The sequence below is a fragment of the Petromyzon marinus genome, chromosome 26 (assembly GCF_048934315.1).
Source record: "Petromyzon marinus isolate PM22_M1 ecotype Great Lakes invasive population chromosome 26, UKy_Petmar_22M1.pri1.0, whole genome shotgun sequence".
In the NCBI taxonomy this organism is placed as follows: Eukaryota; Metazoa; Chordata; class Hyperoartia; order Petromyzontiformes; family Petromyzontidae; genus Petromyzon; species Petromyzon marinus.
In genome coordinates, this window is record NC_133692.1 from 7,832,259 (window position 1) to 7,846,924 (window position 14,666).

Below are 14,666 nucleotides of genomic sequence, written 5' to 3' on the forward strand. Positions count from 1 at the left end.
GAACTCAGTTCAGTTCCTAAAGAAGCCGCCAGCATGTGAAGCAAAACGTTGGACATCAATGCTGAACAACCCTGGGTATTCGATGAGTGAGGATGTATGCATGTATGTTGAACTTTTTTCGCACCCTACATAGCCAACCTTGTTAATCGGAGGGAAGGGCAATGAACTAAACACAAAAAAAGCAGTTATACAGAAATGGAGTTTCAAATCCGGATGACATAAAAGTGCACAGCTCCAGTGGCTTCCTCATATCGGAAGAGCGTTCCGGACGGCCGCAGAAGCAGCACACCCGAAGGTGCGCGATGCAGTGGTCGTCTTTGTTCGACGGTTATCCCAACGCCTGCCGCAGCCGCCGCCGCCGCCGTGAGAATGACCACCGGAGTGTGCGTGAAGGCCGGCGTTGGCGTGAGTTTAAAGGCGTCGGCGGGGGAGGAAGAGGGGGGGGGGGCACACGGCGCGATTCGCCCCGGGCCCGGAACCGCCCTCCACTACAGACAGCCTGGGTAGGGTCGTTTGTGAACTGCCGCCGTTCCTTCTGCGATGCAGGTTGGAAGCGGGTGCTGGTCACGGTGCTCTCGTGGTGACTCTCGTTCGTAATCGCGTTGGCACGTGGACACCCATTAGCGGCCCGTTAACAAAGCCGAGTTCATTTAAACTACGTGGGCAGGAAATACCACCCGGCCAAAGTAAATAATAGCCACCAACAGGGCTAATGGTGAAAGCCAAGTCAATATTTAACCACAGTAGAAACGAAGAATGGTTTCGAAGTGTTGCAAGAACAATTGACAATCACCTTTGTGTGTTTCAAATGTGCTTCACGTGCTGTGATAAAACCAACTTTGATGCACCACCATCTCGTCGCATCTCGGAAGCAATGCCTGGTTCATACTTGTGTAGTGACTGACTTGTAGACATAAGTTCTTGGAGGCAGTTATTTTATTAAACCGAGCACCTTTTGCACAATACACACTCTACGCTGTTACACACTCTTCTCTCTCTCTCTCTCTCGTTTATACACAACTCTACATAAGTTGCTCGCCTACACACAACGCTAGTCGTCTGACACTGACGGCGCTGAAGCGAGACAGCCAACTACCCTCTAGCAGCGCAATATCAGGTGAAGATGACGGCGACGAAGGCGACGATCTTCAACAGCCGCGCGACGGGGATCCCACTCCAAACGACAGCCCCGAGGTCCCCCCCTCCCGGGGCCCCTCTTATACTGGGGGGCGTGGCCTCGCTCCGCCCCCGGCCACGCCCCCCTTCTGGAACCTACCCGCGGGTTCTCGATTTGTCCCTTCCGTAACCTTTCCCCTAGATCCCTCTCTGGTCTATCACGTGCCCTGATGTCAGTCAGGGCTGCTGTAAGATGCAGATCCCCTTCCCTGTCACCAGCCAGCGCTATGCTGCTAAGTGACCAATTCTCTGTCACTACACATGTGTGAGTCACCAAAAGTGCTTACCAGGTGTTATAGTTGCAGAGCTGCGAGGTGCAGCCAGCAGATGGCTGTGCTGTGTGTCACCTCCCTGCTATGCTTGGTGAGTTTTCCCCGGGTTCTCAAGATCCATCTCAAACTCATGAACGAAGCTGGCCAAACATCCCAACGTGGCACCCCTAAATTAAAAAGTCCTAAGATTCATCAACGCTGCAGGGTAAATAACGAGCAATAGAATTGATTATTGTTGTTAAAATTATGAGTATTAAATGTTATTAATATTATTGTTAATATACATTAATACTAATATTATTATGAATTGTTATTAATAATATTAATACACTCACATTAAGCAAATTTGGTGAAGATTATTTTGGAACAAAGCTACGCAAAATGAACTATAATTACACATCTTACCAGCAACATTCAATTGTAATGCATTGTGTCTGGTATAATGTCAATGTGCTCGGTTTGTCTCAACTAAACCGGTTTGCTGACGTTTAATGCAATTTTTTTTCCCACCAATCGCTTTCCGATTGCGCTCTTGCCACCCTGCTGTCACGGCTTGTAGACAACATCCACTGAGAGCTCCCAAAGCGAGCAGCGCACCACCTTGTGTCAGAGAACAGTCCCAGAAGGTAACGTCGCAGACCTACATCTGAAATATGTATGTTGAACTTCTTTCGCACCATACCGTAGCCAACGGTGCTAATCGGACATGCGGGGGGAAGGACAACAAACTAAACACAAAAATCAGATCTGAAGAAATTAAGTCACTTCAATACAGGCACAGCTTCCATATGGCCCTTCAAAGTGTTTGTCACGTGGCTTCTCTAGTCATCTGCCCAACAGCAGTGTCTTTATTTTCTTGGTTCTTTCGGTAAAGTCGCGTAGAAGGGAAACAATAAAATATAAAAAAAAAATCTTCGTCTCAAACTCCCACCCTGTTCCATCTGGAGCTTTATTTTTTTTTATTTAACTCTTGACCACTGTATCCTGTACCCGCCAAGTAGCCAAGCAGCACGTCTCTGTTTCTGCCGCATCGCAATAATACCTACATTGATAATGCCCCATTCAATCATATAAACCACGTTATTAAAAAAAAGACAAGTACATAAGAGTCACGTAGAAGGGAAACAATAAAATAATAAAAAAAAATTTTTTTAAAAGATCTCCAAAATCTTGAATAAACACAAGATCCAGGTCCGATTCAACACATTACATAAAATCCGTGATCTGGTTCCGTCTGTAAAAGATGTGATTCCGGACATACAGTACCCTGGCGTCTACAAACTAAGTTGCCTCTGTGGTAGTAGTTACATTGGAGAAACCAAACGACATGTCTCGGACCGCATTCGTGAACACAAAGCAGACCTTAAACACGGTAGGACCAACACCTCGGCCGTGGTAGATCGCTGCTATAATTTAGTAGGCTCACATGACATTGACTTCTCCAAGACAGAGGTTCTTTGCAAGCCATCTGGCTACCATGAAAGATTCGTTCATGAGGCTATCCACATATACAAACACAGAGACAATTTCAACCGAGAAGATGGATTATGGCCTAGCAATCATTGGAAGGATTTGATAAACCATTTTGGGTCTTAATTGATTGTTCACGCTTACGGTGGCTTTCAGACCGCATCCATTATTTTCGTCTCCCCCCTCCTTTTTTCCGAACATAGATGGACTCGTCCATCTGAATAAACTGCCAAATCGCTCTCCGTGGTGCTAACGTTAACAAAACTGCCACTTTTTTCAAAATTTATTGCTGTGGTTTTCACACCTGATGATGATTGCTTGTGTTGCAGTCGAAGCGTCGTGAGAATTTTATTGTTTTGTATTTTTATTATTTTATTGTTTCCCTTCTACGTGACTTTACCGAAAGAACCAAGAATATTAATCCCTGCAGTCACGAAAGCTTTAAATCAAAAGTACATAAGAGGTTATTTGTATTGTTGTGCAGTCATCGGTGACCAAGCGAAGACCGTCAGCTCACTAGGCTTGAGAAACCAGTTTCATCAAGCGTGGCTGAAACCCTGACTCGAACCCAGGCTTTCAGCGGTGCCGGCTCAGTGTCTCTGACAGGGGATAAACTCCCTGAACCCAACTGGCCACTAAGAATATCCCAAACGCCTCGGATTTTCATAGCTCAGTGCATACCAATGGGAATTCCTTCCCAATATCTGAATTACAATCCTGCACACATAGGCCTTATTGGAATGTTATTTGATATATCTATGATCATCATCCATGATCAATGCACTGCTGGATGAATGCCTGCACAAGCTGCTGCCACCACTCACGATCCTGTGATGCATAACCAATGGGAGAGGCTCATCCATTGAGTTAGACTTAGAGACGTGAACGTTGACCCACAGAGCTCGTACCATTGTGTTCATCTGCCATCATTCTGCATCGTTAAATTCTTCTCTTTTCTACATTCGAGAAAAAAGGACACTTCGAGATACGTGCCACCAGCTTCAGTCCAACGATGTAACGCCGTAATATTGCAAATATGCGCGGCAGTCAAAGGGTGATGTTACAAGTCCCGGTATAAATCCAGATATTAATCTATCAGAAATAGTTGCGAAGGAACCATTCTGAAAAGTACCGATGTTTACATGTTTGGCGTTCTAATAAATACTGCCATGACCTACCGTTACATATATTGGCGATTTTAACCACTGTGTAACTATTCTCCGGATTATGAGATGCAAATTGTTTTCATATATTTTAAAGCAAAAGGGGTGCGTCTGATAATCCTGCATGAGTGTGTGTGCCTGTGCAGGCGTGCTGCTGGCCACCCATCCCCTTGTGCCGTGCCGGCCTTCAGAGGTGCTCACTAACAGCACTTGCTGCAACAGTCTGTTAAGGCAATACGGGGGATCTTTGTCTTTGTGTGGGTGCGTGACCATAGCTGTATCACTTTATTGACACCAGGCATAGGTCTGCGTGCGTCCAACTTTCTGGAACATCTTTTAATCAGTCGAATGTCGTATACATGTATATATAGTTGTAACACCTTTTACTATAATAGATATTTGATTAAATTGCTACAGAGGAAAATGTCAACAATCGCAAGCTGGCGGAAACAGGGCCAAAATACCACGAGCTTGCAGCGTATGGAGGTGGATGGAGAGGTCCCTCGGGGCATTTAGCGTCCGTTTTAAAATGACCAAGGGGGCTAAAACGATAGCAGCGAGTTTTGAGGTCATCGATTTTCATTCCTCGTGGCTTTTCTTTTGCAGCCAAATCGCATTATTGTCGGGACATCGCCACTCAGGGCATTTAAGGAATAACATTGCCCCCTGTTGGCATGGACCTGCAGGGAACTCACCGTAACTCCAAGTCACAAAAAAAGAGCAAAAGCGATTTCCTGCTCAAATGAGCATGGAGGCAGAGGTCATCTCCTGTCTACAGCCCTGAGCCAGGAGCAGAAATTACACATTTCCCCGATGGGGTCCGGTCTATCCACAGGACAAAAACTATGGAGGTGGGGGGGGGGGGAGGTGTTTGGCTGAGTGAACCCCCCAACTTGCGACCCCGATTGTGGGCCGCACGCTTTAACGCGGAGCCACCTGGCCAGATTCAGTCCAAGGGCCGAATTATCAATGCTGAAAAAAATTACCTGCAAATTACTTGGCAGGGCCCTTCCTGCAAAAAAAATTATCTTGAGACTAATTGAGACGATCTTGGGTACAACATGCGTAATAATCAAATGATGTCGCAATACCACTCCTAAATCGCTCCCTTTGTGAGAAAGCGTTTGACAAAGTCATACATGCAGTCATACCCACATTAAAGTCAGAGGGTTATATTTAAGATTTTTAAATGTGGCGGCTTGGCCTACAATTAGAATGCCGATCACCTGGGATACAAAATAAATTCTACAAGTCCATCGAGTCCATGGCGTCAGCCTGGAAACCAATGAAAATTGGCTCATTTCCAGCTGTGAGAACGATATATCGGTTTCACCTCCAAGTGACAAAACGCAAATCTCGTGGCAGATTGTGGGGGGGGGGGGGGGGATGCGCCCCCTCTTGTGTAAAGGCTAAAAAGGCCCACTTGCTGGGTAATTCTGAAAATCAAAATTTCCGTGAAAATTGTCAGAGAAAAAAAACCACACACACAGGCTACACTTGTCTGCGAGATTTCCCAGTGGGTTCTGTCTCGCGTCTCGTGGCACGGCGCCAATTGCACATTGGGAATAGAAATGGGGAAAATAGCACCTTACAAACCGCACTCAATAAATTACATTTATATTCCAAAACATTACGAACATACAAATAAGCTGACAATTTCGTCTGCCAAACTTGGCGCGTGTTTTTCCCCCCCATGCTATTTCTTTCCAGCTTACGTAAAAAAAAATATATACACACACAGATATATACATATATAATTCGAAATTATGGAAAGGCATTAAGGTGAAGAAGCCACGTAATGGCCAGGTGGCATTACGTGATGTGTTGCACTGAAACCGGGCGATGGCTTTAAGAGCTTTTATAACCTTTCGCTGAAAGACGGACATCTATGCCAACGTTTCTCGCACAGACTGCAAAGAGGCGCCCACCAGCGCTGAAACACCACCAAACCATGCGATGGCGATTCAATTAAATTCCAGGCTATGAAAAAGAAAAATCTCGCTGGAATTCAGATAAGATAATGAGCTTCTTAAAATTGCTGAAATAGTTTTTTGTACTATTTGCTTAATGTTCAGTGCTCCTTCTTTAGTTTGGGAAGGCAAAATTTGCAACGGTATACGTAGATATCGAGGTTATTATAAGCTTTAACAGTATCCGCGTAATGTGCGTGTGTGTAGTTAACTAAATGAGAAGCAGATTTTAAAATGTTGGATTTAAGGGTGGCGGCCTGGTGGAAGTTGGGTAGGAGTTGGGTGTCAGGGTGGCGCAGTGATAACGCACGTGCCTCACAGATAGAACCTACCTGGGTTCGATTCCCAACTCGGGCGCCTTTCTGTGTGGAGTCTGAATGTTTTTATGTTCTGCATGGGTTCCCTCTGGGTTATATTGGCTTTCCTTCCATTGCAAAAAAAACCTGTACAATATAAATGGTATTGTCGAACATTCCCAATGCTGAAAAATCATTTGCAAATTACCTGATTGGGATTACACACAGGAAAATCAGACCCCAACTGCAAAATAACTTGATGTAATAAGCCACTTGAAAAATATTCTTGAGACTCCGATGCTCTCATGGACAAACGTGCTCAACATATTTAGGTTTTTTTGGGTTTTATAATAATTTTGCGATGATTTTTGGATGATTTAGATGAAGTACCCATTTAAATGTATTCGTGCGAACACCTGCGGCATCATCCGATAATCAGATACCGCATGACAGCACCTTTGGCAGTAAACACACGGGGTGAGACTCCGTGTGACGTCACCTCTTCTTGCCATTTTAACGCAGTAGGCTTTCGCGACCAATAACATTCATAACAGGTTTTTTGGGGGGGTTAGATAGTGTAAATATACGAATGTGTCGTTAAACCCGCCACCACCCGACACAGCCAACTAGTAAGGGTTGTTACATAAAGAGAACGTGCCAATTCGCTACTAGTACAGCACGTCGGTGTGTTGGAAAGCCAAGCCACAACATTTACAATCTGAGTACGACGTTTTGCCAGTTATTACAACTAGCTTCCTCAGGCGACTTATATAGAGGCGTAGATGTGGTGACCAAACTTCTGCGCCCTTGAATAAACGTACGTTATCCATGCGCATTATGTGAGCCCATTGGTCTCGTCCTTCCTGTCCATTGTGTTTATTAAAATAGCCGTACCAACGGTAATCCCTATTGAAGTATGGTGGCCTGTATAGGCATGCATTTAAACAATGTATTATTTGATGATTCGCTTCCACGCAGCACTAAATCGGTAGCTATCCGAACGGTTAAAATGATTTTTTATTTCTTTAAATTTCCATATATTCTCTAATTAGTCTTGGCCAGTATTAGCTAGTTTTTCATAAAACTTCAACATTATCAAATTCAATTGCGTGTCCTTGTTGACATGCGTGTTCTGCTACTGCTTACAGTTGTATTTGGGAGTATTCAATATTCCTTTGGTGTTCTTTTAGTCTCGTGCTGATCATTCGTCCTGTTTGCCCAACATAGCATTTGCCACAAGTGCAGTTAATCCTGTACACACCTGTTGATAGCTTCGGTAATACATCTTTAGTACCAGATATTAATTTCTGTATTTTATGTACCGTGCCAAATCTAACTCAGATGTTTTGTTTTTCCAAACATCTGACTAGTTTATCAGTTACTCCTGCAATGTACGGAATTTTGATCGTTTTAATTACTCGGGCAGTTTCAATGCTCGTGTTATTTGATTTAGTTTTGGCATTCAATGCCCTGTTGATTTGTGCATCATTGTAACCGTTCATTTGCATCGCTTCTTTAACATGCTAAATTTCACTTCTGAGACTGTCACCAGGGGTCGGGACTGAACCCACCCATACCTGCGTAGCAGGCGAGGGAGATATCATCTCCTCGCCACCGTGGCGCCCCACAAACAAGAATGCGTGAAACTCACGATTCTTTTTTTCCAAGAGGGTCCTGCTACATTGGCACGTTTAGAATTGTTTCCATAATGGAAACCAGAGCACCTGGAGGAAACACACCATGCATACGAGGGGGTAGTACTCATCGCTCCGCACTTGAATCCATTGCTACACTGCCACTTTCAGGCCACCTGCCAATGCAAGCGTTGCAAAACGTGGAGGCTTCCCTGGCAGTTTCCCATGCAAAGTACTCACCAGGCTGTGAACTGCCTCAGCTTCAGCGAAATGACGAGTCGGTTACAATTTGCAAGTACGCGTATTATTTGTCTTCCAATTTCAACAAAGCATTCGAGAAGCCCTCTTTTTCTGGTAATCCGTTTACATTAATTGGGGACCCGCGACACGCAATGGAAACTTTCGCTGCCAATTATTAAGAACCGCTCTTCCGTTTTGCCTAACCGTCGCCTGCACATTACGCGCCTACGCACCTCGTTGATTTCTGATGCGTCTAGGCCATTACCGCCGGCAAACAATAAAAATCCTCACACGCGCGCGCAGATTACCCATCAAGCCGTTCCCGCCGTAATTGCAACCATCCCAACGCGTCGTACGGGGTTCACGTTTTCACACGCCCGGGCCATGCTCACGTTTTAATATCCACATGTGGCAACGAAACAAAAGATATATTATATTATAAAAACCCATCGCATTCTAACGAGGCGGCGATCTCACGCGCACGCCGTCACGGACCGCAAAGGGGATGCGCTAGCGCAAACAGAACGGCAGCGAGGGAAAACGAAACGAAATTGCCATGCACGAGCACTCCAAGTGAGCGTGAATCGAGCTGTCAAATCACACAGTGGGATGCTGCCGTGCGGCGTAACGGTCCGCACACCGCTGGATTCGCGATCCTAGGGGGGGGGGAGGGTCACCGGTCCGATCCGATCTCCTGGCGCGGCAGGTAGAAGCAAACAGCGGTGCAAGATTTGTAAACGCACCCCTCCCCCCGCCCCCGTCGCCCTCTGTCCACCCAGCACAGCGATCAGCAAACGAAACGACAAGACAACTCAATATTTTAAGAGCCTGCACTGCACGCGAATACGAGATGTCACGAAACAGTCCGTGAGGAGCCGCAGGTTGCCGGCCCCTGGACCCAGCAGTATAAATGGATGCGCCATAATTAGTCGATCGGCAGGTCACGTTTGGCCAGGTGACATCTGGGCTACTCCCACCGCTGCCAAATTAAGTCTGGCCAGTAGTGTAGGAGAAGATTACCCTCTAGAGGTGCCTTCTCGAGAGCTCCCTCCAGTGCACACCCTTCTGCCGGCAATGGCATAAGCAAGCCATTCCAGGGCTGCACCTTTAACCACAATATGTCGAAAAGCAATACTGCAGAAACGAGCTCCCCCAGGGTTATCCCCGGTTGAATAATGAACCAATGTCCTCAAAGGGCAGGAATCAGTATTTGCTTCAGTGGCAGCGCCAGGAGGCAGCAAAGCAAGCAAAAGCTCAGGGGTCCCCTAGCGACTCAAGGGGCCCCGAATAAAAACCGGGGTTGCATTGAATAGTAACTTAAATTTCAAATGCTCTTAAAACATAAAAAGCCGATTAACCCAGTAAAAGTAAATTCATCTCCAACACCTCAATGCCTTGCCTGCATCTCTCTTCTCCCGCTGCATCTCCATTTTGAACACGTTTCTCTTGTATCACGACATCTATATCACTTCCTGTCATCTTACTCAGGTTTCATACATGAGTGGGGGCGGGAGGTAACAATTAGTTATGCATAGAGCTCCCCCCTTCCCCCCATTGGGCTTGCACCGTCACCGGTTTGCACAGCTCCCATCATTGCGTTCGCAAAATGGCATTCCCAGGCGAGTCTAATTTTCCAATTAAATTAGCCGCAAAGCAAGCGTCATCAGCTCGGCAGTTAATCGTGCAATTGGTCACGCGCCATTGGTTAATTTCGCCACCTTTTAATTTGTCCTGAAAATGAATTGCCGTGTCTGAGAATGTTTTCGCCTTCCATCCGCTCAGGGAAACGGTCTCTTGGCGTTGCCGGTCTCGTGGTCCACAATAATTTACGCTGTCGTGGCGCACGCGGGAGGTCACCGTCACTTCACGTTAATAACAAAAGTTAAATCTTTACTTAAAGCTTTTGTGACTGCAGGAATTCATATTCTTGGGTCTTGTTATTTTCTTTGAACCCATCTACGTGACTTTACCGAAAGATTAAAAAATAACAAAAGTTCATTCTGAATGCTTCAGTTGTTACCAAATTCCAGCAACGATTTTATTAGTTACATACTCGATAGAACCTGTTCATCCACAAGAAGGCCGCACACCGTGCTGATGAGGATTGACTGAAAAAAAGCCCAGTCCGAGGTTGTTGTTGCTTTAATCAATGCGACTGGAACATATTAAGACGGTAAATCGAGGCTTACATAGCTGGCGAGTTTAATATTAATTTCATATGGAGATTGAAGAAACCCTCTTTCCTGGTCTGAATCCAATAGTCTTGCTAAGCTGGTTACCCACGCACGAAGCTGGCCGATTGTTTCACATTAATATTGAACCCTCAGAATTCTAACGCTGAGTGAGCCTCGGGCAATTTGGTGGCAGGGCCAGTGCAGTGGTAACACTCGTGCCTCGCAGCAAGAAGAACCTGGGTTCGATTCCCGACTCGGGTGCCTTTATGTGTGGCGTTTGTTCGTTCTATCCCTATTTGGCTTGAGTTTCTTCCTACAGCTTACCTGGTGACTGCCAACATCCCAATGCTTATAGGTTACCTGCAAATGGCTCAATTGGGTCAGCAGAAACATCGCCTCCCACTGGCAAAGAGTCTTTAGACTCAGTGAGGTGTTTCTGGGTAGTAATTCGTTTTTAGAAATATAATTGCTAAATTGGCGCAGAAAAATCATAAAAGGTACCTTAGGCTGGCTCTGTGGGTGTTGCTGCATCAATCGCTGGGTGTGTACGCCACATATTCTGGATATATGCATCAACTGACTAATGTCCTCATATACCGCGCTCGCGTGTCGAGTCTCAAGACGAAACAAATGAACACCGCGGTGATATTTGCTGGATGCTGTGACTCACGCTTTCTCCGTGTGCCATTGACATTCTGCCGACACGCTTCTCTTACAAACGTCGACAGGACCACCCAGTTTCAGTGGCATTTTGCGCTGAGTGTCTTTATTAAACATCGCTGCACCACTGCACCTCCCCGTCATTTTGACAAAATTCATCAATTGTGGAATTCATAAAACAAATTGTCAGATGACGAGGAGGAAATAATTCGTTGGGCACGCCGACACTGAAATCGTATTCGTAATGTGACATGCTCTCTGGGATGCAGAATCAGAATCTTTATTTATCCTGGAGAAATATGACGAGCTATGATGCTCTTTTTCACAGATGTCCAGTTGGGGGGCCAGTCATTGGGATGCACACGCCATAGCAAAAACACCGAAGACAAATATTTCCCAGATAACCTTTAATATAGCTTGTTGGGGCAAGTGCTGTAAGTGAGCACCTATTAAGGCCGCAGGCAAAGCGCATGTCAGGGCGATGTGTCCAGCACCACGCCCGAACGCATTTATTTCTCCAGTGCTGATGTTTTGACACCACACCCCAGGTACACCGGGGTCAGATTTCACCTGCCACTCCGGTGTTTACCGTGGCCGGGAATCAACGTCGGGTCGCTGGGTTCAGAGCGCAGCGTGCGACTCCACCACGCTGCTGCTCCCCGTCCTCACGCGCGCCCAATCGCACGCGTTTTTTTCAATATGAAGGACAGTTAATATAACACGATAATGCCACGTGAAAGAAAAGCACAGCACAGGATGGGGTTTTCGTAAATCTTCGCAGGATAGCTTATAGATCGCTATGCACACCACTCGGAGTGAGTGAGCGGTTCAGTTTCCTCTGCCATCGGGTAATTGATTCAAGGAGTTGACATGTCTGCTGCCTGTTGCGAACTGCACTTTAAAGACCCTCTGACATCATATGCAAGAATTATGCCGCCGTTGGCCTATGGCTTTGCCCAAAAGGAAATGTTACACGCCCGTTCATGGCCCACCTCTGTGAGTGACAATTCCGACATCCCTGGGTGACTAGGATGCGTGGGTGTTCGTGGTTGTAACATACAGCTCTCCGATGTGATTTCGAGTTGCACCGCGTGTTGTTCAGCGGGTGTCCAACGTTCCGCATCCACATGCTGCGAGCTTCTTCAGGAACTGAATTGAGTGGTTTGCTACGCTGTGCTGGTATACCAGAGTAACCGGCGAAACGCCACACACACACACACGCGCGCACGAGAGGACGACACATCAGGGTTTGCACAGATGGCTTCACAAACACGCCATATGTTTAGCATTGACGATCGCACAGTCACTCGTAATCCGAGTTGCATCTTCCCGCTTGAGCCGCGAGTGAGATGGCAGCATAGGTGATGTGCCATCTGCTCCCGGCCAACCTCGCATCCCAACAGTTTCGGGAATTCCACGAATTTCTGCACGATCTGGCTCATCGGTGCAGCTGGGCCGAGCACTCCCTCCTCACTGGCGTGGCTCGCCCAATCATCTCGCTCCTCTCACTCACCGACTCACTCGCTCACTCCCTCACTCCGTCCGTGTGCAACCCAGGTGTCCGTTGATGGTGACGAAAGTGTCCGGCACTGTCACTCGCTCCCTCCCTCGACCCCCTCACTCATTCTCTCAAACATCTCAACCATCGCACTCGCTCGCTTGCTCACATTCGCTTCCCTCACCCGATCCTCTCTCACTCGCTCCCTTAAACTTGCCCGCTTGCTCACCCAAACACCTCATCTCACCGAACTCGCACAACTCCCTGCCTCCCTCACTCGCTCGCTCGTCCGCCCGCTCGCGCGCCCTCCAGCCAGCTCACTCCACTATGGGGTGCACCAGGTATCCGTTGAAGGTGACGTAGGTGTCTGTGCTGTCGCTGTAGACGGCGTTTTCACGCTCGCGCTTGAAGAGTCGCAGCCAGAGCTCGTCGCCCTCGGCGAGCTCCAGCGTGATGCTCTGGCTCTGCATGATGCTGCGGTCGCTCTGCTGCGCGTAGAGCACCACCTGCGGCCGCTCGTTGAGCATCAGGTGCACGTAGGTCTCCTTCGAGTTCCACGTGTGCACGTTGAAGCTCACGAAGTAGAGGCCCGGCACGACGCAGAAGAACTTGCTGGTGAACATGTTGAAGTGGCCGTCCGGGTTGGCGAACTCCATGTCGAAGGACAGCACCGAGAAATAGTCGCCCGAGTGCAGGGCCGTGCGCCGGGCCACCGAGAAGGCCGACGTGAAGACCTTGCAGTCGGCGCCGGGCGAGCCGGGTGAACCGTGCGGGCCTCTGGGGCCCGAGGGCCCGCGCATGCCCATCGCGCCATCCTTGCCCAGGTATCCCGGCGGGCCGTGGTCCCCGCGGGAGCCCCGGTCGCCTGCGTGCGCACGTGACGGGGAGAGATTTTGACGGAGCCTGACGGCGTGGTTGACACCGCCGGCAAATACCGCGTGGCACCGCCGAGGCGGACACCGCGCAGCGTGCCGCGGGGCGGCACGCCGAGCATCGCACGACGCGCGGACACCCGCGTGGCACATCGCACCGACCGCAGACCACGCACACACCGAACGAGGGCTGCCACATCGGCCGCACTCTCCCTACACCGTACCAACACCACACGCCACGTACGACAATCCTCGCCAAACGCACAACACCAAGCCACACACCGAACCCCGCACTCCGAACTCCACACAATGATTGCTGCACGCCACAGACACCGCACGTGCATTGGCATCACCAATGCATGGATGGGCGAACGCCATGCACTACACAGGTGTTATAGGCTGCTGTTGCTGCAGCGGGGTTGTGCTACTGTGTTGTGAGCAACATAGGAGAGGGCAGCAACATCTTTGGTCGTGCTATACCTAAGTGCCACCATACGATGCACAAATGAAAATTTTTAAACGCTCTAATGTGCGACTGTGGTCATCCAGAATAGGCCGTGCAAGGTACAACGACGCAATACCTGAGCCACAAATACGAAGGAGACATCATGGCGATGCACTGCACTGCTCCGGTCACGGTTGACTGGGCCGTACCACCTTAATGTGCAATTGTAGTTGGGAGGGAGGAGGAGGAGGAAATGCCTCCACATTTATGCGCCCAGTCCTTCAGCGACCCATACTGACCAGCTTGAAATATGGTTAGAGTAACCACACCCACCCCATTCGAGCCCCAAGCCTGCACGGCATTGGGGATTCCTTCATCCAGCAGTTGATTTCCGAAAGCTCAGGTAGATGTGCACTGAGCCACATGCTGTGGAGGTTATATTGTGTGATCTGGGCAGATTGTTCCCTTACAAACAAAATAGTAAAACGTATTAAAATATTTAGTGCTTGTGAGCAAACTTATGTGCGTACAAGCTGAATTTCATTCAATCTATGGAGGAGCACATATCTAGCAATGCCGCTTGAAAATATTATCTTTTTGCATTTATTTCTGCCGAGAATAAAACATATTTTTTTTGGCAAATTTGAATTTATTTGCCGAATTGTGAAAAATAAAAATTAAAGTGAGCTGCTATCAGGCACTGGCAGTCAATTAGTTAATTTTGGGTCAGGTCCATTGAGCTGAGAAGCTTTTTATCAATGGCAACCCGGCCAAAAGGGCCAAACACGTGACATGG

General features: G+C 47.8%; 1 protein-coding gene across 3 annotated transcripts in view; it reads right to left on the bottom strand.

The window, feature by feature from the left end:
* Positions 1–918: 918 nt before the first annotated feature.
* Positions 919–14,666, bottom strand: part of LOC116946231 (complement C1q tumor necrosis factor-related protein 1-like) — a 55,957-nt gene continuing 42,209 nt past the window's right edge. For all 3 annotated transcript variants that reach the window (XM_076069906.1, XM_076069905.1, XM_032961237.2), the window contains one exon: positions 919–13,418. In XM_076069906.1, coding sequence (XP_075926021.1) covers positions 12,871–13,418 — 548 coding nt within the window. In that variant the 3' untranslated portion in view covers positions 919–12,870. The remainder of the gene's footprint in view (positions 13,419–14,666) is intronic.